We start from the raw sequence: 22922 nt of genomic DNA on the forward strand, positions 1-22922 counted from the left end.
GAGTGGCGTGCTGGTCCCCGTTTCTTCGGGAGTCGGGGTTGACTCACCCTCAAGTCCCTGTCGCGGCGCACAAAGGCCAAATACAAAAGAAGTCGTTGTTCACCTGACCTCGCTGGAGATGAGGCGAAAGGAACACTTGCCCGAGTTGGGAGCGCTCGGCCGTTTGGAAGCAACGTTGTGTTCATTCAGTCACCAAGTGTCTGATTTCAGAAGATGCCAAAAATTGGCCGCTAAATTGCATGTTCGCTTGCGTGGGATGTGGTCGTGCGGCACCGCCGGAAGTCGAACAGATGGTTTTTTTTTTTTTTTAATTGTTGCAAAAGAAATCCACTTTGAGCTATTTTGTACATTTATGAAAGCTGTAAATGTGTCTGGCAAAATTGCAGTAAACCAATCCGCCGGCTTTTGGAACCATTTGTCTGAGGTCACAGCGCCACCGCTCTTTAATTGAACATTTTGTTCCAACAAAAACACCAAATTCCTCATGCTTTCCATTTGTCCTTCTGTGGCATTTTGTACTTCTTGTTCGCATGGACTTTATGGCAACGCTATGTGGCTGTTTTGTTTCATCTTTAGTTTGACAACGTTAATTCCTTTCAAGATGCTTTCCTTGATCAACGCGTGCGTTTACGCTTAAAGTTCTGCTGTCGATGTTTGGTTTGAGTGCACGGAAGATTGAGCTCAAAATAAAGCCTTCACATTGGCTGACCTTTATTCTGGCGCACAATGACCACCAGGGGGGTTAATTACCCACGATTATTGCCGCCCCGCACTTTTTTTTTTTCCAGACGTAACCTAAGCCCAAAAAGCCCCCATTTGCCGAGGGTCCATTATGACATCTGCGGTCCTACCTGCGTGCAGGTATACACACAATGTGCTTCACATCTTTACGGCCGTTTCACTCCACGACCGTACGAGTGTGTGATTGAACTCGGTCGATTATTCTTCTAGCGCTCTTGTATGCAATTGTTGGTGTTGGTGCAGCCGAGTAGGAGAAGGTGTGGAGTTTATGGATAAAGGCCTCTGCATCCTCTCCACGTAATGCCATAATTTGTTCATTGTGTGTGTACAAAACGGTGCCGGCTCAAGCAGACACGTTCCTGTCGCTCTGGAAACTTGATCTTTTCGCGAGAACATCAAGAGACCATCTGTGAGGAAGCAAGGCAGGATACATTTTGCCTTGCAGGCTCTCTCTAACATCCACGGACCCTCTGCGTGTGCGTGTGCGTCGGGGTGTGCGTGTGTGTGCGTGTGTGTGTGTTTTCCATTGATGTCAAAGCCTATTTTCTGGTGTCAAAGGACAGCCATTGCCAACTCCTGTCCTTTAGATCTATAGACAGATGGGGCCATTACGGTCAGAATCCTCCCCCCCCCCCCCTTTGGCATTGTTTGGCCTGAGCCGGTGATGAAATATTGATGGAAAAATAGAAATATTTTGCCTGCTGCTCCATGTTGGAGGTTAATGAGTGTGAATACTTTGCCGTCTCCCGTTACAAGATGTCGCTAAACGACCACCGCCATCATCGACGACGGGAGTCTGCACGAATCAATAAACTTTCAACACTGGATTAGGTTACAGAGCCGTGATTGATGTACCGTATTGATAGAAAGATGGATCGAGTCTAATCTTTTACCGTATAAAAGCGTTACCGTAAGGCTCGAAAAAGCGCATTCCGAGGAATGCCAGCGCTCGCAGTTTACGTGCATCTTCGCCATACTGTAGCTGTCAACGGCAGTGATTGAACGTGACGTTTCAGACCTGTTGAGTGAAAAGTGACAGTGAACAAAAACGGGATTGATTTGCAACATTGACAACTTTGAAAAAGTAATACAAAACCTGTGTTCTTTGAAAATGCTTTGACTGCCCCCATTAGCACCAAGCCCCCCCCCCCCCCCGAGGGCAGCAGTGTGTAATGCAGCATGTGGATCTGCAAATCAATCGATTTATCCCTCTCATTTGCTTGCGCCTCTCCTCTTTGCCTTCGACTGTTGGCGGAGAGCGAGGGAGGGGTTCCACGGATGCCGTTTGTCTGCTGGCACAAGTCCTTTAAGCTGTTCGACCCGCGGCTGTGATGAGGTGTGGGGGGGGGGGGGGCTGTCGGAGGATGCTCTCAGTCGCTCCCTTTGGATGTTGTAAATGTTTAATGTCGCTGGTTATTTGCTGGTTTGGTTGCGCGTGTTGTTGTGATGGATGGGAGCTGTTCTCGCTCGTGGAAACTGCTGGCAACTTTTCAGGCCGTCGGTCCTGCCTCGGTGTTAAGTGCGACACGATCCCAGCATTCCAAGCTTGCATGCATCCACGCTCGTCTATCTTGCCATACCATGCCATCTATCTAGCTAGTTAGCTAGCTAGCTTCCTGCCCATCCATCCATCCTGTCCATCAATTCTTTCATTAACCTTCCTCTCTATCTATCATCCTTCCATTCATCTTTTATCATCTCTCCATTCGTCTATCAAACAATCACTTAAATGACACACCTTTCCATCCATCGATTCAGCTCATTCCTTCATTTATTACACGTCCATCTATCCATCGTCATCCATCCTTCTATCTTCCCATAAGATGACATCCCAGGACTTGCTTTGTGTTTTTGTTCACGATCGTACTCTATCATCGCTTGCTGTTTTTTTGTGAGATGAGTTTGCTCGCGCCGAATGTGAGGTGAAAGCACAAAAGGCCACCAACAATCCGCGACCGCTGCTCTCATCTGCTCACCGATGCGCTTTTCTTTCCACGGCGGTTGATGTTTGGCTTCATTCGTCTGCTCTTGTTTTCGGTGGCCCATTGTGAAGAATTACCTGCAACAACCACACATGGAGGAAGAAAAAAAACACTCGCACGAACTTCTTTTGTCAGGTCTTCGTGGAAAGAGCTCACAAACAACACCATTTAGCTATTATTTCCTCTCAGGCAAACGTGAAAATTTGACGTTGTGCGAAAGAGGAGAATAGCCCTGGTGGAGGCCAGGAGGGGGGTCAGGGTGGGACAAATAGTCAAAAACATCCGTCATTTTCACCGCGGGGACCCACGTAATTGAGTCATTTAAAATACAGATACACAAGTGGATCCAAGCAAAGTGGCTTGAGGAGGATGGAGGAGAGTGCAACGTACAATAGCAAAGGACCGAAAACAAGGAGCGGCCATTACTGGGCAAAACGTCACTGTTTATCTTTGCCAGCCGTCAATCACGTCTCGAATGCGCAGGTGTCAACTTTGAGGCTTTGAGATGAACTTTTATTATAGATGGTGCACAACAAGTACAAGTATCGAAAAAAAAAAAAGTCAATCAAGAATAAAACTGAAATTCATCATACAAATGAAATCTATTATGATTGTTAAAACTGCAATTGTTTTGATTTATATATTTTTGTTGACGGGTAAGAGTGGACTGTAAAACATTAAACTGGTTTTTAATATCTCAAATAATTCCAAACTGCTAGAATATTACAATTCATATCTGGGAAAATATGATGAAAAAAAGACCGTTCAAATATTATGCAAAAACATTACAAACAACATATTATATATGGATTCTCCTATTCACACCTATTTTATATATATATATATATATATATATATATATGTGTATGTGTGTAAATGGACAATCAGGCGGGAGTGCTTGGATGCCTCTGAGGTCTCTGCATGAAACTTGATCCATTTCATGTTTCCTGTCTTTAGAAAAGGATGCCCTTTTCAGAACGGCATCAATTATCAAGCAATTACAGTTTCATGTGGCCTCTTCCTTCCATGTTGAGGAGGGGGGGGGGGGGGGGGAAAGGAGTGCACCAATGTTGATATTTCATTTATTCAGCTGTGTGTGTGTGTGTGTGTGTGTGATACTTGATCCACAGTCACACACACTCTTGTAGTGCACTGATTGACTGCCAGGACTCCAGAAGCCAACATACCTGCTTTAATCGGGGCAGAGTTTGAAATACAATCTCAGGGGACGAAGTCCCAGACCCACCCGCAATCTGTGAAAATTCGCGATACGCAGAGACCATATGAAAAAAAAACTCCCACACGTTTTCAACACATTTAAACTAAAAACGCACTTTAACTACAGTCATCGTAAAAACGTTTATGCCGGGGGTTCCGCTCCAAACCTTCTCCTCTCAAATTGACGAGCTCCGCAAAGTTGCAACCATAGCTTTATTATTTCAATATATTTTCAACATTAGAAGCCATTCGTACAAATTTAAGTTCACATTTTTTTTTTTTTATGAAGTAACAAATGATCCCAAATTTTGAACATTCTCTGTCTTTTACACACTCTTATTGCTACGCGAGTCACACATAGCCTGCCACCGCTAGGTAGAACAAATTGTCATCCCTCCGCAGGTGGTTTCGATAGACGCAGCAGCGGATGCGCTTTCAATCGCTTCATTGCACAAAGAGGAACAAAATAGAGAAAACACAAGCACATCCTGCCGTCAGTCAATCAACGCGCAGAGCGGCTAACGGTTCAGCCAGGTGACAACAAGCCAATTCGACATTTGCTGGCTTCCTTGTCACTCAACAGGCCAGGCCTGCCTTTTAAAGGCACACACACACATTCAACATCACAGATGCTACAGTGTAGAATGTGAGGATGGTTGACCACACATGGACAAAAATAATACGTACGCCTCACGTGCATATACTCTATCATGGTATATATATATGAAGCTTTAAAATACATATAATGCATACATCTGTTATGGTCTGGATCTTAGCTCCCACAATAAACCAGCAATTATTATATACGGGAAAAAAATTGCTAAATAGTTGGGTCGCAAACGATGAACCACGATATCGTGGGGATTCACTGTAAACAAAAGCAAAACAAAAGATGCCAACACTTAATTTTAAAGGTTGTTCCCCAGCCACACGGCATCTTTGCACACATTGCAGAGCACATGGTAGCAATATGTGAGCGGGATCATACTTCAGTCATGCTAATTTTGGGACGGGGTTGGGGGTTTGCTGGTCTGCGAACAGCTGTAGATTCCCATTCTCTTGTGGAGATGATGAATTGGCCAGAGGCTGACGTGGAAGAGAAACTGATATGTGCAACGTGGAAACGTTAGCAATCTTCCTGTGTGGAAAAAAAAAAAAAAGGAACACGGTTTGAGCAGCTCCACATCATGAAAGGGCAAGCACTTATCAGAATGAATATTTTAATTTCATTTTAGCCTCAACAGAATGTATTAAAATGTATATTTTATTGATTAAAATTGCAATATTTTTATTATATTATATGATTATTTTTCATTGTGAATTGTCATTTTTATATGCACTGTATATATATATGTAATTAATTTAAAGCAATGTTCTGATAATTTATCTGAATGTATATTTGAATTTTTTTGTCTTAAATTTATTTGGATTTTGATTTGTTTTGGGGGTCACTGATGGCGTAGTGCCTGATTTAGATTTGTTTAATATGAATATGTCTATTATTTTGAGAATATGTATTTCCTATAAATGTATTTATTACAGCAATGATCTGTATGCAATTGTTCTGAAAGAGAAGACTCCCAGCCAGAACCGAGCTGCAGTATTTGTAGTACTGCATAGTTTCCAGACCACACACTGCTCAATGCTGCTTCTCACTGAGGTTTGGATACAATTTATGAAGCGGGGAACTATTTTGCATAAAGATTTGGGGAAATTTGCTGCAATTTTACTGAGCTTTTTCTTCTGTCTGGCTGCTGGCATTTTCCAGATGTGCAACGACAGATGTTTCCGCATGTGCAGCAAAGGGGAAAAGGCAATCATTTAAGTATTATTTTCACACTTTTTCAAGTGGCTCACAAATATGTCCATGATTTATTATTGTAATGCGGAAAAAGCTGTTGTGAGTTATCTGGGATTCCACCATGAGATAAGTGCATCTGTCCAATGTTTAGCGTTGTTGTTGTTGTTTGTAAATAAGGCTGGCAGGAAGTGCAGATATACTAACCTAAACTGGAAACATAACTTAAACCTGAAATTCATTACTGTACACTACGCCATTTGTCACCCAGGAGGAGGCCTCTAAGGTTAAATGTATGTGAGTATAAATATTTATAATATCAGCAATGTTGTTTTTACAATAGAATTCTGAGTTTTGATTTTGACAAGAAATTATAAATAAAAACTGTTGATTATATAACAAGACAACCAATTGTTCATTAATTAGATTGATGTATTTCATTGTTTAATAAAACATTTGCTTCGGGAACCTGTGATTAACTTGTAAAAAAAAAAAAAAGACTCCACTCAATTATGAAGTTGCTCCTCAAATGAAGTCATTCACTGACAAAACTGCACTGCAAAAAAAATTTACAAACCTTGAAATACACGTTTTTTTTTTTTATAAACGCTGATATACTATCAATGCGTATTTTCCAAGATAAACAGGGGCTGCCCTCGAAAAATAAGTATTTTATTTTATATAAAATATTGAAGAAAAAAATCCATGAATTGAACCATGAGAATGCGAGGGTCCGTTGTAACTCATATAATCTTGTGATGTCAATCATCTCGCGAGATTTCGCTTCTCTCGGAGCTTGGGTTTGGCACATGTGCTCTCCTCCCCCCGCCCCATCCCCTCCTCAAGTGAGCCTCTCAGCTGCCGAGGCGAGTGATGATGATGGCGGAGCTGGTTCAGGGACAGGCCTCGGTGGCTCAGCCCGGAACGAAAGATGACTTCGCAGACACGATACGCCGAGTGCGACAGGTAAAAAAAATGCACCGGATGGGAAGCCCCTCAAAAGAAAGGCACGCGTGGGAGGATGGCAACAGTTTGGCTTGCGTGGGACCCTCACCTCACCCTTCCACTCCTCTCCCCGTCAACCACAAACCATTCCTCATGCACCCAGCTAGCTCGTTAGCGCTCGGGCTAACAGCCACTAGCCGAGTTAGCATAGCTGAGCCGACAGATTAAGAATTATACAGCCTAGACCCGACTACGCTGCTAACTGCGTCGGACATAGCGAGTTGACGGCGTCCCTCCGGATTGGAGCGACACGTTTTCCCACGCGAGACGCCGACGCCCGGTTGAACGCTGGAAGTTTTAAGTTAGCGTAACTTTTGGCCAAGTTACGTCGACAACCTGTTGTCAAGCCCCCCACACCTGCACCCCCCGCACACACGGACTCACACACACACACAGAAGTTGCCTGTTAGCATTACTTAGCATGTTAGCTCTCCTCCCTCCCCACGACACCGAGAGCACAGCCGCCCTGGTGGCTGACAGCCTCTTCTGGGGCTCAACTTTAGCCGGAGTGTCTTGACACGCTGTCAAAAAGTTAGCTCGCCATGGGTTTGTTAAAGCCACCGTTGCCCCACTTAGGTCAGAAGCCGAAAACAAGCCACGGTGTGCCCACTATCACTCAAGACTCTTCGAAGCCGTCTCACCCTCAACACGTCGTCGCGATTATTTGTCCGGGTCGCGTCGTACTTTGCTCGTGGTAATAAACTCGAGCGAGCGAGCGAGCTAGCTAGCACCGGAGGCTAACTAGCTTAGCGTGTTTGCGAGTATCTATTGGGAGAGTTAGGCCATGTCATGTAACGTCACCTGCCCTAAATAAGCCGCACACCGCGGATTTTTCCACGACAAATGCCAGTGAAATACTATAACGTCTAGCAACCTACATTTGTGTTTTCCACTTGCATTGGCAAAACGTCAGCGTGTGTCCACGGTAGACTTGAACTTGGTTCACTTCGTAGGTATGTGTACAATAACCAAAATAAATTGATTTACACTAGACCAGCATTATCATACTGGTCAATTAAAGGTTATTCCAGTGATTTAAGTATAATTTTCCCGTGACAACTATGGAGGAACTTATGACTCTTAATTACTGGCACAAATGCCCGAATTTCTGGCCAGCGCCTTAATGCAAAGACCCTTTTTGTTGTTGTTGAAAACTTTACTGCCTTACTTAATCCTTAGCCTATTTTCAGAAGGTCACTATAATCGTAAAGCTTGTTAAACACAGAAACAATAATGCTGAACTGATTAACTGAAAATGATTATAGAAAGTCAACAAAATAATGGTCACGAGCCAAACAGAGTTTGCAGATGGCGGTCAGAGGATGTGATTTATTGTGACGCTGGAACATACCTAGAAGACAACTAATTTAAAATTTGGGAAATTCGGTGTTCCGGTGGTCTCCACGCAGAGAACGACACAAGGCGATGCAGGCATGCCAAATATGAAAGATGTTAAACATTTTTTTTAACCAACAGTAGACATGTCTTACTTAAGCTGACTGAAATTTGGTTAACATGGACCTTCTCATTGTTTTCCCACTAGTTGAATGTCGGAGATCATATTGTCGTTCGCGTACTTGTACTGTTATTTATGCAATAATAAGCCTCTTAAAGGTTTGCAAAGACTCTAGATGTGATTTGATGCTCTTAATGCATTCAAATGTTTCAGAATTGGTTTTGAGTCCTTTTCATTTTACACCAAACTTGGAAAGTTGCTCTCTTTATGCCTTTTTAATCAGACGGAGCCTGAAGTGTCTAGTTATCGATATTATTACTTTGTAATAACAATACCTCCATAATAAATACTGTCACTTGAAGCCCCTTACTTGCGTTGGCAAAACGTCCGAGTAGATCGCTTCTGTTAATGTATTGGAATGTGACGTTGTTCGTCAAAGTTGGTACGGTTGATGCAGAACGTTGATATTTGCCAACCTTTTGCCTTTTTTTTGGGGGGGGGATGTGTTTGCATTTCTGATACATTTTTCCTATTTGACGTAGTAAAGCTTGTTTTAACTTGGTAACCAGGGCCTCCTAATTATAGTAGTCGAACAAGGTATCACTGTCTGAAGTGAGCACAATACAACGCTGTACCTGTTGATAAGTGATACAGCAAATAATAGCTAGCCAGTCAACTAGCTACACTGGAGTTGTCTTGCCTGGATGGGATGTTTTTTTAGACCAACATTTGCACCGCTCACCTTCTCGCATCGAGTCCAATATGTCATGTTCACACGACGGCCGAAGACGTTGCCAAGAGGACACAGAGTTGCCTGGTGGTTGTTTTTTTTTTTTTTTTTCCGTTTGTCACCCGTTAATATGGTAAAGGAAACTCTCAGCACTCGACGTGTTTTTGCTGTGAATTCTCTCCAGATGGCTGCCAAGATGGGAGGAGAGCAGATGCCAAACCTTCACAGTCCCTCACCAGTCATTGACCCCTCCCTCTATGGCTTTGGGGGCCAGAAACGCACGATGGACAATGGAGGCAAGTCTCGTCTTGTGTTCGTACGCAAACTTTTATCACACCATCACACAAGTAATTGTGATTTCCCGCAAATTGTTGAAGCTTTGTCGGCGTAATTCTTTCCCGTTCTTGTTTGACGTCCAATTTGAGTTGCTCGAGTTTTTTGTGCGTCATCATGCCCCATGCATTTTCAATTAAAGGTCCGGACCGGTGGCCGGCCAGTCGAGCACTTGCACTCTTTTCGTATGAAGCCAAGCTGCTGTAACACACGCTGGATGTGGCCCGGCATTGTCTTTCTGAAACTAAGCACGGACGTCCCTGAAAACGAGACATTGCTTGCATGTCATAAGCTGTCCCTTACGGCATTAATTGTGCCTTCACTGGCGTGCAAGTTATCCATTTCGCGGGCAGCCCGACACGACCGCACATGCAGACTTTGCAATTTTGCACTGTTAATAATCCGGCTTCCATTATTTCCAAAAACAATTTGAAATGTGGACTCGTCAGACCACTGCACACTTTTCCATCCCGGGTGAGCTCGAACCCAGAGAAGTCGTCAGCGTTTCTGGGTGTCGTTGATATGGCTTTTGCTTTGCATACACCGTTTTAATTTGCATTAGTAGAAGTAGTGAAGAACTGTGAACTGATGAAGGTTTTCTGAAATGTTCCTGAACCGCCGTGGCAATATCCTTTGTGCAACAATTGCGGCGTTTAATGGAGTGCTACCAAAGGGCTCGAAGGTCAACGGCATTCAATGTTGGTTTTCAGCCTTGCTGTTCATGTGGAGAGATTTTATAAACTATATTTAAAAACGTGCCACGAACTGCAGTTCTTTTATGAAACCGACCTCTCTTTCAACCAGTGTTCCAGCATTGTTGTAAACAAGCCAACATGGTGCCGCCCTTATTCATGGAGCCGCCTGTGACTTGGTGTTTATCTTGCTATGTCATGTCCTATTGCTTTCATACCCCACCATGTCTTTTTTGTTGTTGTTTTTGTGAATAGTGGCATTTTGTGAGTTCATAGAAGCAGTAAAAGTGTGCACTGCCTCACTGCGCTGGGCTACTTGTTGTTTTCTTTAGTGGAGGAGTATGCCTCAACACCTGTTCCATATCTCATGTGCCTTCACACGGCAGCGCTCGAAGTGTCTGAAGCACAGCGTAACCCTGTTTCCCATTTGAAGATGTAATATTTCATGCGTTTTCCACTCGTAGCCATTTGGACTGTTTGTGCCATCCCATCCATTGTGGATAATAAGGGCGTGCCGTCTTCTAGTCTTGCGCTTTTCGCTGCGTATTCATAGACTTGCGCCGTGGTCAATTTGTTTTGCAACTGTTTTGAGAAAAAAAAAAAAAAAACAACACAAAGATAATCAGTTTGATTTTATAGAGGGCTGCAGAAAACTCTGAATATTTTCTTTTGAGAGCCTAGCCCCACACCCACTGTATTGATATTCCTAGCGGTCCCTATGTCAAGCGTGAAGTGCAATGCATTTCCAGAGGATGTGAAACGAGCGCAAACCAGCATAAAAATGGTCCACAGCAGCTACAACGTGGGTGTTCGCGTCCATGACGGCGCATCCTCCGCTGACCCCTGCGCTTCCCTTGCTCAGTGCTACCCTGTCAACATTTCATCTCAGCCCAACTTTGATTGAAATTCTCCCGCCCGCTGCGCGTCCGACGACAACCTATTCGATTGGCGGCAGCGTCCGTTCCCCATCAGCACAAGTGGCTCTTTCTCATTCATAACACTTGATTGGATCTCTGTCCAACTTTAGTTGACCATTATTTTTTTTCCCCCTGAGTCATTTCGTACATGCCTATTGCCGTTCTATGTTGTTTTCTCTCAGTAGGCAACCATCTCGGCGCAATGGTACATCAAAGGTGAGAAGAGCGTCCTGTCATTCTGAAACTCTCTTTTTTTTTTGTATTTCCCCTGTATTGATCTTGTCATAATCTCACAGGGCTCTCACGACAGAAGATTTCAAAGTGCCTGATAAAATGGTGGGATTCAGTAAGTGGGCTTTGAGTTCATGTGTGGCGGGTAATCATCAGTATTGACGTTTTGGTCATTGTGTCTATATTTCAAAAAGAAAACTCATTTTTTCCCCCCTCATTTCCAATCAGTCATTGGAAAAGGAGGAGAGCAGATTTCAAGAATCCAGTTGGAATCTGGCTGCAAAATCCAGATCGCGTCAGGTGAGTTCATGTTTCAAACATGTTTGATCACGCCTTTAAAATTGGATGTCCCATTTTCTTAAAAAGAAAAAAAATGTAAGCAGCAAGGACACTTGAGCGAAACATACATTTTGTAGGGCGCGATAATTAGAATTAGAATTAGAAATCCCTTTATTGGCTGAAATGAGCTTTTTTAGGGGGGTAATTGTTTTTGTTTGTTTTAGACATGAACACATTAAAGACAATGACATTCAAAAAAAGGAGACTTAGGTTAGGTTGGTCCCGTCTCATGCAATTGAGCCACTGCTCACCCCTCCCCCTCAAAAGTATGGCTTTGTTACCATGACGACTAGGTGCCAAGTTCTTTTCTGAGCCACGCGTTGGGGGGGGGGTTAGCACAAACTGCAAAACGCACGAAAGCCTCTATGAAGTATTGATTGTATTTTCTTGCGGAGGCAGCACAAGTTGTCAAATGACACCATTTGTGTGCCGACATGAAAAACGTGTCTCATGCTGCGTTCATGTCGGCAAACAAATTCACAAAGGCTCGCTCACCGACACATTTTCAGTAATAGCTAGCTTGCGTGACTTTTTGTCTTAAATCATGTAAAATGACAACTTTTTTTCCTCAAAATCCATACTTTAATCATCAAAAAATATGGATTTCATCGCTTAAATTGGAAAAAAAACTTGGAATGTGAATTGATGGCTTTCATTGTATAAGATTAGGACTGTTCTCTCATGTTACTTCAAGATTATTCCTGTCTAATGCTTTAATTTCCCCTCATCATTCAAAACAATATGAAATGATTTCAATTTGATTGTCGTTGTTTTCCCCCCCTCGTAAGAAAAAAATGTGTTCAGAGACACATTTTCAGAAAGTGTAAATAAAAGAATTGCTTGTGTCATTTCACACCTGATGGTGGGCACTCCAGAGACCGAGCCGTTTGTATACAAGCAATTACAAAGTCCATTTCCTTTCAAATCAACTTAGCTCGGTGGTGGTGACAATTGACTGTTTTTGCTGCAATTCCTGCAGACAGTGGCGGCATGTTGGACAGGCCCTGCACGCTGACCGGCAGTCCGGAGAACATTGAGTGAGTCCTCCACTTTTTCCTGCTCCATTTCAAAACTGAATGCGTGTCTGTTGTTGAGCTGCAAACAAGTGTCTCTTTTCATGTCCTCACTCTGTCGTTCACTGCACCTTTTTAACACCACTTCCCCCCCCCCCCCCCCCCCTCTTTTGGCCAATAAAAAATGTGACCAAGCAAAAAAAAATAATGTGTGACTAATGCACCACGGCCCCCAAACAGGCAGGCCAAGAGGCTGCTGAGTGAGATTGTGGAGCAGTGTCGCTACGGTCCGGGCTTTCACTGCGAGATGGACGGCAACGGCGCCATCCAGCAGATGCTAATCCCCGCCAACAAAGTGGGCCTGGTGATCGGCAAGGGGGGAGAGACCATCAAACAGCTGCAGGTGCGGATGCATGGCCCCCTAAGTTTGACTATAGCGGCTGTCGTCTTGACGTTTTGTCCGTCCGAATGTGTTTTTCCCGCCCGTCGTGTAGGAGAGAACGGGAGTGCAAATGATTATGATCCAGGATGACCCCATGCCGACTGGTGCAGACAAGCCCCTGAGAATAACTGGAGACCCCCACAAAGTACAGGTTGGTCCAATATTACATCTATAAATTGGGTTCGTCTGATGACGTCAATGCCAACTCGAATATTTTTGGAGGTTATGATTGCTCCGCGACATGAGTATGCGTCGAATGCTCGTACAGATGCCTTACTTAACTTTTTTGCTGAACTTTTTGGAAGTCTTGGCTCAATTCCTCTTGATTTGATTTATACTTTGTTTGCACTGACCTACAGAATTAGATTATAACACCTGAAGTCAAATAAGAAGGTGGCGTTTATGACTATCCCTCCTGAGCCTGTCCTCAAGAAGCGTTTGACCAACGCACTGACGTAAAGACTGTCGCATTTATCCTAAAGAGATAAGAATACATCATCGCATGGCGCAAAAAGGCGTCCTCTGATACTGCCCGTTATCCCGTTTGATTTCTTTCCATTCATGGGCTCGCAAATTGTTTGACTTTCGTTGCTCTTTTTTTTTCTTTTTTTTTTGTTCTTTCTTTCAGCAAGCACGTGAGCTTGTGGTCAAACTCATCAGGGATAAGGACCAGGGAGATTTTAGGGTGGGCAGGGCCGACTTTGGATCCAAAATGGGTGGAAGCAGTCTGGATGTAAGATGTTTATCTGCAAATTATTTCTTTTTAATGGATAGATTTAAAATCACAATTCACCATCTCAAGAAATTGGAATATTGCATTAACAATTACAATTATTAATAAAGTTAGGTAGGAATTATCCTTCAGAATTTTTTCTTTTTCTTTTTTACAATGGATTTAATCAATCCCCCCAACCCGACTTGATAAGGTGGTAGTGCCCAGATTTGCCGTCGGCATCATCATTGGCCGGAACGGAGAGATGATCAAGAAGATTCAGACCGACGCTGGGGTCAGGATCCAGTTCAAACAAGGTAAGACAAGCTAGGACCGATTCTGGTGCTGATGGTGCAGCGACGTGTGATGATTTCACTCTTTTAGCGGGCGCCTCACTGAATCGCCATGACCTCTGACTTTGCGTACCCTTTGACCTCCTAGATGATGGAGTCAGCCCAGACCGTGTTGCCCAGGTGATGGGCCAGCCTGACCACTGCCACCACGCCGTGCACCTCATCAACGAGCTCGTTCAAACGGCCCAGGTACAGAATGTTGGAAAAGTTGATCCGTTCCCGGGAGGAGGGCTATTTCATGAAAAAAAGACTCTGAATACAGAAATGTGATGTTTCAACGTTAAACACGGCGCACCGGTCTACGAGTACATCGTCACACAACAACAAGACTCGCTCAATTAGCGCTGTACTTTTTTCATTATTCGATTTTGTTTTTTTACAGTGGTACTTTGTGCCAAAAATTCTGAAGTAAGGAGGAGTTTTATTTATTTATTCGTTGTGCCAAAACTTGATGGATATCAGGCTTCAAACAGACCACTGACTAATAAAGTAAATGAACAATTTGAGCCACGGTCACCGCAAGTTTGTGTAATGGTGATGCAGCACATGAGACCGCGCTCTCTTTGCCCGTTACCTTTCATTTGCTGTTTTGATATTTATGGTCTAGAAGTGTTTTTTTTTAAATACATATTTGCTGTAATTATGACTTGGCTACTGAGTTAGGTGTTTGACAGACTGCACCATTCAGAGAACATACTTTGTACAAAGTTTCCTTGCGCCGCCACCGTATGAAAGGAACTCCACTTCTTTTTTTCAGCTGATTTATTTATTTTTTTCCGTTTTTTCTTCTACAGGAGCGAGATGGCTTCGGGGGCGTGATGGGACGCCGCAGCCGAAGTGACTGCAACATGGGCGGCGGTCTCGGAGGGCTACAGGAAGTGACGTACGCCGTACCCGCCGACAAGTGCGGCCTGGTGATTGGCAAAGGTAAAAAGACATTTCGTGACTGCAGTGTAGTGCTCTTTCTATGAGCACAGTTCATCTCCGAGTAGCGATTATATCCCCCTCAACAGATTGCCTCCCCCTCCCGCCTACAAAACCTTTGAATAAATGAGCGCCGCTCTGCCCTTTAGTGAAACCGACGAGGGGCGAGTGACCACCCCCCCCACAGGCCTCATGTATATAGCACAAGTGGCATTCATTGGTTTCACTAAGGGCTTAATGATGGGGATAATGCGTGTAATGTGACATTAATTGTTAAAGGTGCATAATAACAGCCCTCAATCATGTGGAAGGCCGCCTGGCATCTAATGAGCCTCTTTCAGCCCGATAGAGTGCAGCGAGGGAATGAATAGAAGGAATTAGCTTATTGGCTATTCATGCCCACTCTATTGCCAGCTATTTAAAAGTCATTGACCATTGCATTGGAAGAAGGCGTGTGTGTGTGTGCACTTGCACGCAAATTTCTCTTGCTGTGTGTGTGCGTGCGTGCCGTGATGGTTGAAAGGTGGGGGTGAGGGGCGGCTCTTTACCAAAAATAAAAACATGGCAATAGAAATGTCAAGTGGCTTTTGTGCATGTAGCGGGCCAAGGGAAACAAATAAATCTGGGCGTTGCGTTCCCCCCTCGCCGCATTAGCATATGAAGTGGGTCAATATGGTCGAGATGGCGGCGGGTCTGGGCGCTGTCAGCCGACCCTTAAAGGGTGCGGTGATTAATATCTTTACGGTGCCATATGTAGCCCGTTGGCCCCTGCTTTTGACCCCCCCACACTCACGCACACACAGTCGCTCAACGCCGCTTGATGGATCTCGAGCCACCCACCGACCTGCTCCCACATTAAAACGGGCTTAAATTCATTGCCCTTTTCCTTCCCAGATACCCAAATTGAACGGTCCCTTCTGTTTTATTCCCCCTAAACAGGCAAGTGTGATCTGTAAAGGTAACAAGTGGTCATGCGAGCTTGGGAAAATTCTCGACAGCAGCTGATTTTGACCTACAATCGTAGGGAAATAACTTTTATTCGGGAATTCAACACTAGCATTGCAAAATGGCACAAGGCTTCTTAGTCCAATCAGTTCTTCATCTAATGTCAATTGGGACAGGTTTTTAGCAATATACACACCCATATAAAATATTGTCAATCAATAAAAAACAGATCACCCACAACTTGTGTACTTTTCAGCCTGCCGTCAACGAGAGACCAGGCTATGCAGAGCTAACCAAGTGCACGTCACGATTGCGCCAGAAAAAAAACACAGATTGAAGCCACTGAAATATATCATTAATGAGGAAGGGGGCTCATGGCGGACCACACGTGTGTCAAATCAAATCGGGAAAACAGTTTAATGCAGTAGTAAGATCATTATCAGTCTCTCAACGTTTTCAGCCAATATCTTCAAACATGTCTCATTTATTTCAAAACAAATCTCTGAATTTCCTTTACACGGTCTTTAAGAACAATTTAGCCGCGGCTCCCCAAAGATGGGCGTGACCCGCGCCCCCCCCCCGACCCCTGCGGCACCAGCCGCTAACCAGACCCTCTGAATGCCGTCACCAGTTGCACTTTTGTGTGCCGCCTTTTCTTGCTGCGCACTAAACCAGTCTCATTAATAAGACCTGTATTATCTGCGCTGACTCCAGGCCAGTCCATGAAATGAATAGTCGGCCTCTTCATCGCTCTCTGCCGTCTGACTGCGAGAGCTCATAATGGCTTCATTAAGGCAGAAGTTTCATTTGCTTGACAATGCCTTAATGGCCCATGTGCAGTCTGTTGCCGTTGCAGAAAAAAGCGGCGGGAGGAGGAGAGCTTTTTGATGAGCGTTTTCACGCGGGGGTCAGCCCGGGTCATCCGAGTGTCAGCCACAAGTGAACAAATGTGTAATTGATGTCGGGACGGCCCCGGTGTCCCCCTCCCACCCCCCGGGAAGCACCCTTGGCCATTTTCCCTGCATTTGATTCATATGTGTAGGGGAGCGCAAAGAGGGCTGGTGGCAGTTGTTTGCCCTACCGCCCCCCTTTCTTCATTCACTCCTTGCTCTCATCACAGAGGACAACACCAAGTCAAGAAAGAAAAGGCCGAAAAGAGACAAACGATATCCCAGGAGGAGGATACGCTTCAATTTTGGCTCCTTTCTCCTGCCGACTATGTTTCATTTCTCCCTGCTGTCGTAATTGCTCTCCCCACACGTCGGGGAGCTGGCATCTGATGCTGGGGGGGGGGCACGAGATGTCCCGCTATTGTTTCCCGATTTGCACGGATATTCCCAGAGAATGGTAGGAGAGTGGTGAGACGCATGGCGGTCGTCGTAAGGTAGCGTCGCGGCTTGCATCGTTCAGTCATGTGACCCAACATGATGCCAGAGACGCCGCGGAACGTTTCTTCTCACGTGGCGTTCCACAAAGGGCCAGTCGGTGCCCAATTCCTACTTTCATGCCCATATCTGTTTTGTTTTGTTTTTTGTCGCTTTCGAGTGACATATTGTGCATCTCGTGGCCGTGTTTCCATTCACAGAAGACAAAATGCTATTTCGATACAATGTGAAAAGGTGCCGTAGACCGCCGTTGTCGTTAAGGTGTCTGTTGCTTTCGCAGGTGGCGAAACCATCAAGAACATCAAAGAGCAGTCTCGCGCTCACGTGGAGCTGCAAAGAAACCCGCCGCCCAGCACTGACCCCAACGTGCGCATCTTCTCCATCCGAGGCACCCCGCAGCAGTTGGACAAGGCTCGCCAGCTGATCGACGAGAGAATTGGGGTAGGTGGTCCGGCTATTGTGCCCCCGCACATGTCGCTACTGTGTGGGAGGGGGGTGGGGGCGGGTGCTTGTTGCGTGGTCACAGAGATGACGCTCGAGGTTACTCGCCAAGAATCCATCAAATGGACTTAATGGAGTGCATCCGTGCCCTTTGACCTTGTCTGTTGGCTTCCTTTTGCGACACAAGTGTGGTCTCTCTCTCTCTCTCTCTCTCGCTGCTGCTGCAGGCTCCCGGGCTGGGAGGAAACGGCAGCTTTGGCTTGAATCCCTACAACCAAGGAGCAGCCACTCCGCCTCAGCAGTAAAGTCAACTTCTTTTTTTTTTTTCTTCTCTCTTCTTCAAAAGCAGCGTTTGCACATAAACGTGCACTCACTTAACTCAGCTCATCTTCTCACAGCGGCCCTCAAACATTCATGACTGGAGGATGGGGGACAACTTTCCAGATCTGGCAGCCTCCAGGCCAACAGGACCATAGTGAGTCGGAGCAGCACTTGGGGTCACAATACCAAAATTCCGTTTCAATGCTAAACCTTCCGATTCTGGCATGTTGATGTCAAAAGGCTAAAACAATCGGTGGCATCAAATATGGCTAAACGGAGAAGTTCCATTCATGTATTTATATTTAAAATATCAGGCAGTGGAGGATTTCCAATTATATAAAAATCAAATCCAAAAAAAAAAGTTGAGTTAGACCACCAGGCTTCGATCACATGGCCACATGGAACAAAATTGTCAGATCTCAAAATGATGGGAAAGGAAAAGAGTCTTTATTACAGTGGAGGTTTGGAGACGTGCCGATTATGATGATGGTGGTGGGGCTAACTACCGCTTTCCTGTGCAGACGCACTTTGAATGAAGCATCCATGAGAATGGCACATGAGGAGCTGACAACGTTATCTGTCTGCTTTCAGGTCACAATGGATCCCAGACGGGCCAGATGGACTGGGAGCAGTATTACAAAAAGCTAGGCGAGTGTGCACACTCTGTACCTAGTCGAAGATAAAACGCCCTCTGAGCCGCAGTCCAAGTTCAAATTGGTTGACTCTCAAAACAAAAAATTCCCTTCAGATCAGTTGTGTTGGGACCGATTCATTTCACAGTCCAATTTATAATAAAACATTTAAATGTTTTAAGTCGCATGATAACATTAGCTGTTATGCAAGTGCGTTTGTCGTTTGTTAACCTCATAACTCGGACATTTCGGGGAAATATGTGAATGTTCCCAAATGGCTTTATTTCCACCACAGGATCTCATTAGAGGCCTCCTTAAACTCTGAGTTGAAAAGATCATTTTTGTCTTTTGCAGGCCAGCAGGGCCAGCAAGCTCAGAGTGCCCCTCCGGAATACAACAAAGCCTGGGGTCAGTTCAACACACACCCTCATCTCCTCTTTGTGTCCTCATCTTTATTTTTATTTTATTGATTTTTTTGTTGTTGTTGTCAGGACAAACTTCGACTCCTGGCTCTCAGCAGGCTTCCAATCCAGACTTTAATACCTGGGTGGACTTCTACAGGCAGCCCATGGCCTACTTCAACCAGGGTGCCCAGCAAACTCAAGCCCCGGGCCTTCAGGTGAGACACACAATGACAAAGAACCAATCGGAGCGCTCCAAAATCCCCCGTTGCAACGCTACACATTCTCCAGCCAATCATGGTTCACGGTGTACTTCCTGCACTCAGTAGTTGAAGACCATTGTGAAAGCCGTGTCAAAAAAATAAAATAAATAAATAAAAGCTTTTAGTTGATGTTCTAACGTAGCAAAAATCGTCTTCTAATCCCACAAAAATATTTTTACCAGTGAAAGGTTACTCTCAGCTCCCTTGTAGTCGATGCGACCGTGTGCAGCACAATGTACCCAACCGGAATTCTTCATCTTTTGCTTCTTTACCGTTGACGCACACGGAATTCGCTGATGACTTTGACCCTCCGAGCTTTGCCTCGTATTAGGGGGGTGACGTATTTCCCTATCCGGATCTGTTGTAATCATTTTGAGCGTAGTGTCATGAGTGGCATCGCGCCATGCTTGATAAAACATTGGAAAGCTGAGATGATTCATATTTTGATTTTGCCAAAACCACTTTTTTTTTTTTTTTTAAATACGGGTCACTGTGACTCACTTTTTTGTTATGCCGACTCAGAAGGAGCTGCTGTCGGCCACAACTCGTTTCCAGATGCTCGTCACTCACTCGGCCACAGTTTGACACTTGTGCCTAAAAGGCACACATCCAACATCATTAACCAGTTTATTTGTGCTATCCTGATTTAAAAAAGAAAAAAAAATTCCTTTTTTTTCCTTCAGTTTAAAAACTTCTGGGAAAAAGTAAGTTTTGATCTGCCGCTGTTTGTAAACCACTGGTTTTGTGCGTGTGTTGTCCCTTAGGATCACTAGAGAAGGAAGGATGAAGACGGCCCTCTTTTTTTTTTCTCTTCCTTTATCAATTTTTTTGTTTGTTTTTTGTTTTTGTTTTTTTTGTTGTTTTTTTTTTTTAGACTCGCAGCGCCTTGACTTTTCTTAGTGGGAAACACTAGCGATAGAATGGTATTATGATAAAATATATTTGTAATCAGCAGAACCTTTATTTGTTACTAAATGCTTGTGTACACTGTTATTTTGATTAGAGCGTGTTATCTGGAATCCGGTTTCTGTTTGATTTTGGCCAAAATGAGAAGCGCGTGTGTAACATTTCAAAGAGGCAATACGTATAAACGATCTGTTTGTTCCGTTTCTTGCGGCTCCAAGTTGATTCCGCTTAGCAGTCTTGAATACCTTTTTTTGTTGTTGTTGTTTTGTCACTAAAGAGCGTCTATCGATGATTGTTATTTTTACATAATTCAGTGAAATGAAACTGTGATGTTTTGTTACAGCAGAATGTTTTTTTTTGTTACATGGTTTAAAGCGAAGAAAGAAAAAGCAATAGTTCTAATTTAATTGTGCGTTGTATGCTGTCTATTCATTCATTGTCATTTTATTGTACTCACTTAATTACACACACACACACACGGGGGAAAAAGGTGCAATATCTTATTTCACATTTGATATACAAAGATGGCTTCTCTAATATTTTGACCGACTTTTAACTTGTAGTTTTATGATGTTTTTCTTTTTCTCTCTCTGGAGGATAATTTATTACATGGATCTGATTATATAAGATTTAGAGGGATGTTTGCCTTTGCTACCTTGTAAAAGTGTGTATATATACGTATATATATATATATATATGCTCATGTATCTGACTGTTAATTTAAAAAAAAAATGTTTCATTTCGAATGAACTTTCCTGCCACCAGTATTGTAGGAATATTGTCCCTCCTTTTTCCTCCCCCTCGGTTCTTATTTTCTGATACTGCTCCAAGATTATGAATGTGATTGAAATTGGATGTTGCATCTTATGAAGAAGAAATATGTTGGGTTGTTTTTTTTCTGGGTGTCTGTTCTGCGTGCGTGTTCAAGACTGCTAAGCCTCTATTTCTTTCTACCTGTGTGATTGATTGGTTTTTGTTGTTTTAAGAAGTGTTTTGATCCAAAAAAAAAAATGCGTTCTCCTCCGGTACCTCCTGCTTCTGTCCGATGCTAATAACTTTTTAATTATTTTTTTATTTCTTTGTTGTGTGATCTAATATAAAAAATATCGACAATGTCATGTCATCATGGAGAACCGATTCTTGTATTAACGTCATTTCTTAATGAAAAGGGATATATAATTTGGAAAACAAATGTCTAATTATGGTGGGTTTACTTTTGGTGTACAGTTAACCATGTATTAAAAAAAAAAGATCCAGACTACCTTCATTGTGTATTGTTATACAAGCTGGTTTTTTTTTTGTTGGGTGTTTTTTGTTTTTGACGCCTGAGAGTTCTATTGTGTAAATACAACCATGATAGGCCGACTGTATGTTTTATTAGCAGAAAATCTATTTTCTATATAGCCTGTTGACAGTTCTCAAAAGTCATAATAAATTTTCCGCAAGCCTCTCTTGTGGTTGACCATTTTAATTGTCGCTCTTGACACGTTCAAAATGTTGTACGTCTGTGAACAAATGATCTTCAAAGTTCTTACGATTTTCATGTCCACTTTAGACGACTTAAAAAAAAAAAATGTGCCTTCCATTATTTGTTTGGGATAGCGGATGATTTTGATTTTGGTCAATTCCTAAAACCTTTTGGAATCTCTCCAAATTGGCTGCTTCAAACTAAAATTCAGTCATGGATGCCTCAGACCTTTTTGTGGCTTGAAATGTTCGTTTCAGGTGAGCTCTCTGTTGGATACTTGCTTTCATTTGCGGCTTATTTTCTTTATTAAAGTACTTCTTCAAACCAAAATGGATGACCATGTTCAATTTAATGCGAGAGTCCTTGATTCTTTGCCCAAGTGTCCCGTCATGAGAGACGTGTCCACCCAAATTCGTGTGAATCCGTTGGAGCGGCTAGATATTTTTTCGTTTTTATTTAAAATGACTGCTTGAAAACAAAATGGTTGACTTTTTGTTCATTATCAGGCCTGGGTTCTTGAAACTTTTTCATGCGAATTCCCGTGTTGTTGGCGTTGGGTCCAATTTTCTGAGTAACCAAAAAGTTTGGGCAAATGTACTTTTTCTCTCCAATCGGAAGAATCTTCTTAAAAAGCGATTGCGAGAGTGCCTTGACACCGCCTTGTCCTTGGGGCTCTAATAATAAGTGACATGTTCCTCCTGTCCGCCCCCTCCCGCTCTACCAGCGAACGTTTGCGCCCGGCAGGGGGGCCCCGTCGTGGCCCCTGCATTGATGCAGTGCAGCTGTTTCCAAATCCGAGCCTTGATTTTGATCCTCTTCCTCTTTTCCCCAAGGACACTAATGAGCCGGTGGTTCATTGTGGCTGGCTAATAACCTTCTTGTTCCAGGCTCATTCCCAGCGCCTCAATGAGTGCAGCCGCTATTGTCGTCGTCATAATTAATTCATTGTTTGCTTGTCCGCTACATCATCTGGGAGCTAATAGGACGATTAGGGCCGAGCTCAAAAGAAAGCAATTGACGAGAAAAGAATCTCATTTTAATCATTGTTACAACATATAACAAATCATCTTTTAATATGTTGACGGAGTGCATGTGTTGAATATATTTTTTAAAAAATGTTTTTGATTATAAAATTTTGTTTGAATATGTAATATTAGAATATTAATTATATTGAATGTCCCATTTACTCTTTTTTTAACTATGATTAGCATTTAACATTTCTGGTTGTCATGCCAATGTCAAGTGACAACTTTATTCTTAAATATTACAACACC

General features: G+C 43.5%; 1 protein-coding gene across 1 annotated transcript; it reads left to right on the plus strand.

Annotated features, from left to right (window-relative positions):
* The first annotated feature begins 6551 nt into the window (after positions 1-6551).
* On the plus strand, positions 6552-21630 carry fubp3 (far upstream element (FUSE) binding protein 3). Its single transcript, XM_088280752.1, has 19 exons — positions 6552-6705; positions 9115-9226; positions 11055-11088; positions 11169-11218; positions 11332-11403; positions 12422-12479; positions 12696-12858; positions 12950-13048; positions 13526-13630; positions 13824-13926; positions 14051-14151; positions 14757-14889; positions 17497-17657; positions 17885-17958; positions 18056-18132; positions 18570-18626; positions 18965-19018; positions 19102-19229; positions 20039-21630. The coding sequence occupies exons 1-19, from the start codon at positions 6613-6615 to the stop codon at positions 20045-20047; spliced, it is 1683 nt and encodes a 560-aa protein (XP_088136878.1). The 5' UTR covers positions 6552-6612; the 3' UTR covers positions 20048-21630.
* Positions 21631-22922: the final 1292 nt, after the last annotated feature.

The sequence above is a fragment of the Idiotropiscis lumnitzeri genome, chromosome 18, assembly GCF_059441095.1.
Source record: "Idiotropiscis lumnitzeri isolate Australia: NSW breed Sydney's pygmy pipehorse chromosome 18, RoL_Ilum_1.0, whole genome shotgun sequence".
NCBI lineage: Eukaryota > Metazoa > Chordata > Actinopteri > Syngnathiformes > Syngnathidae > Idiotropiscis > Idiotropiscis lumnitzeri.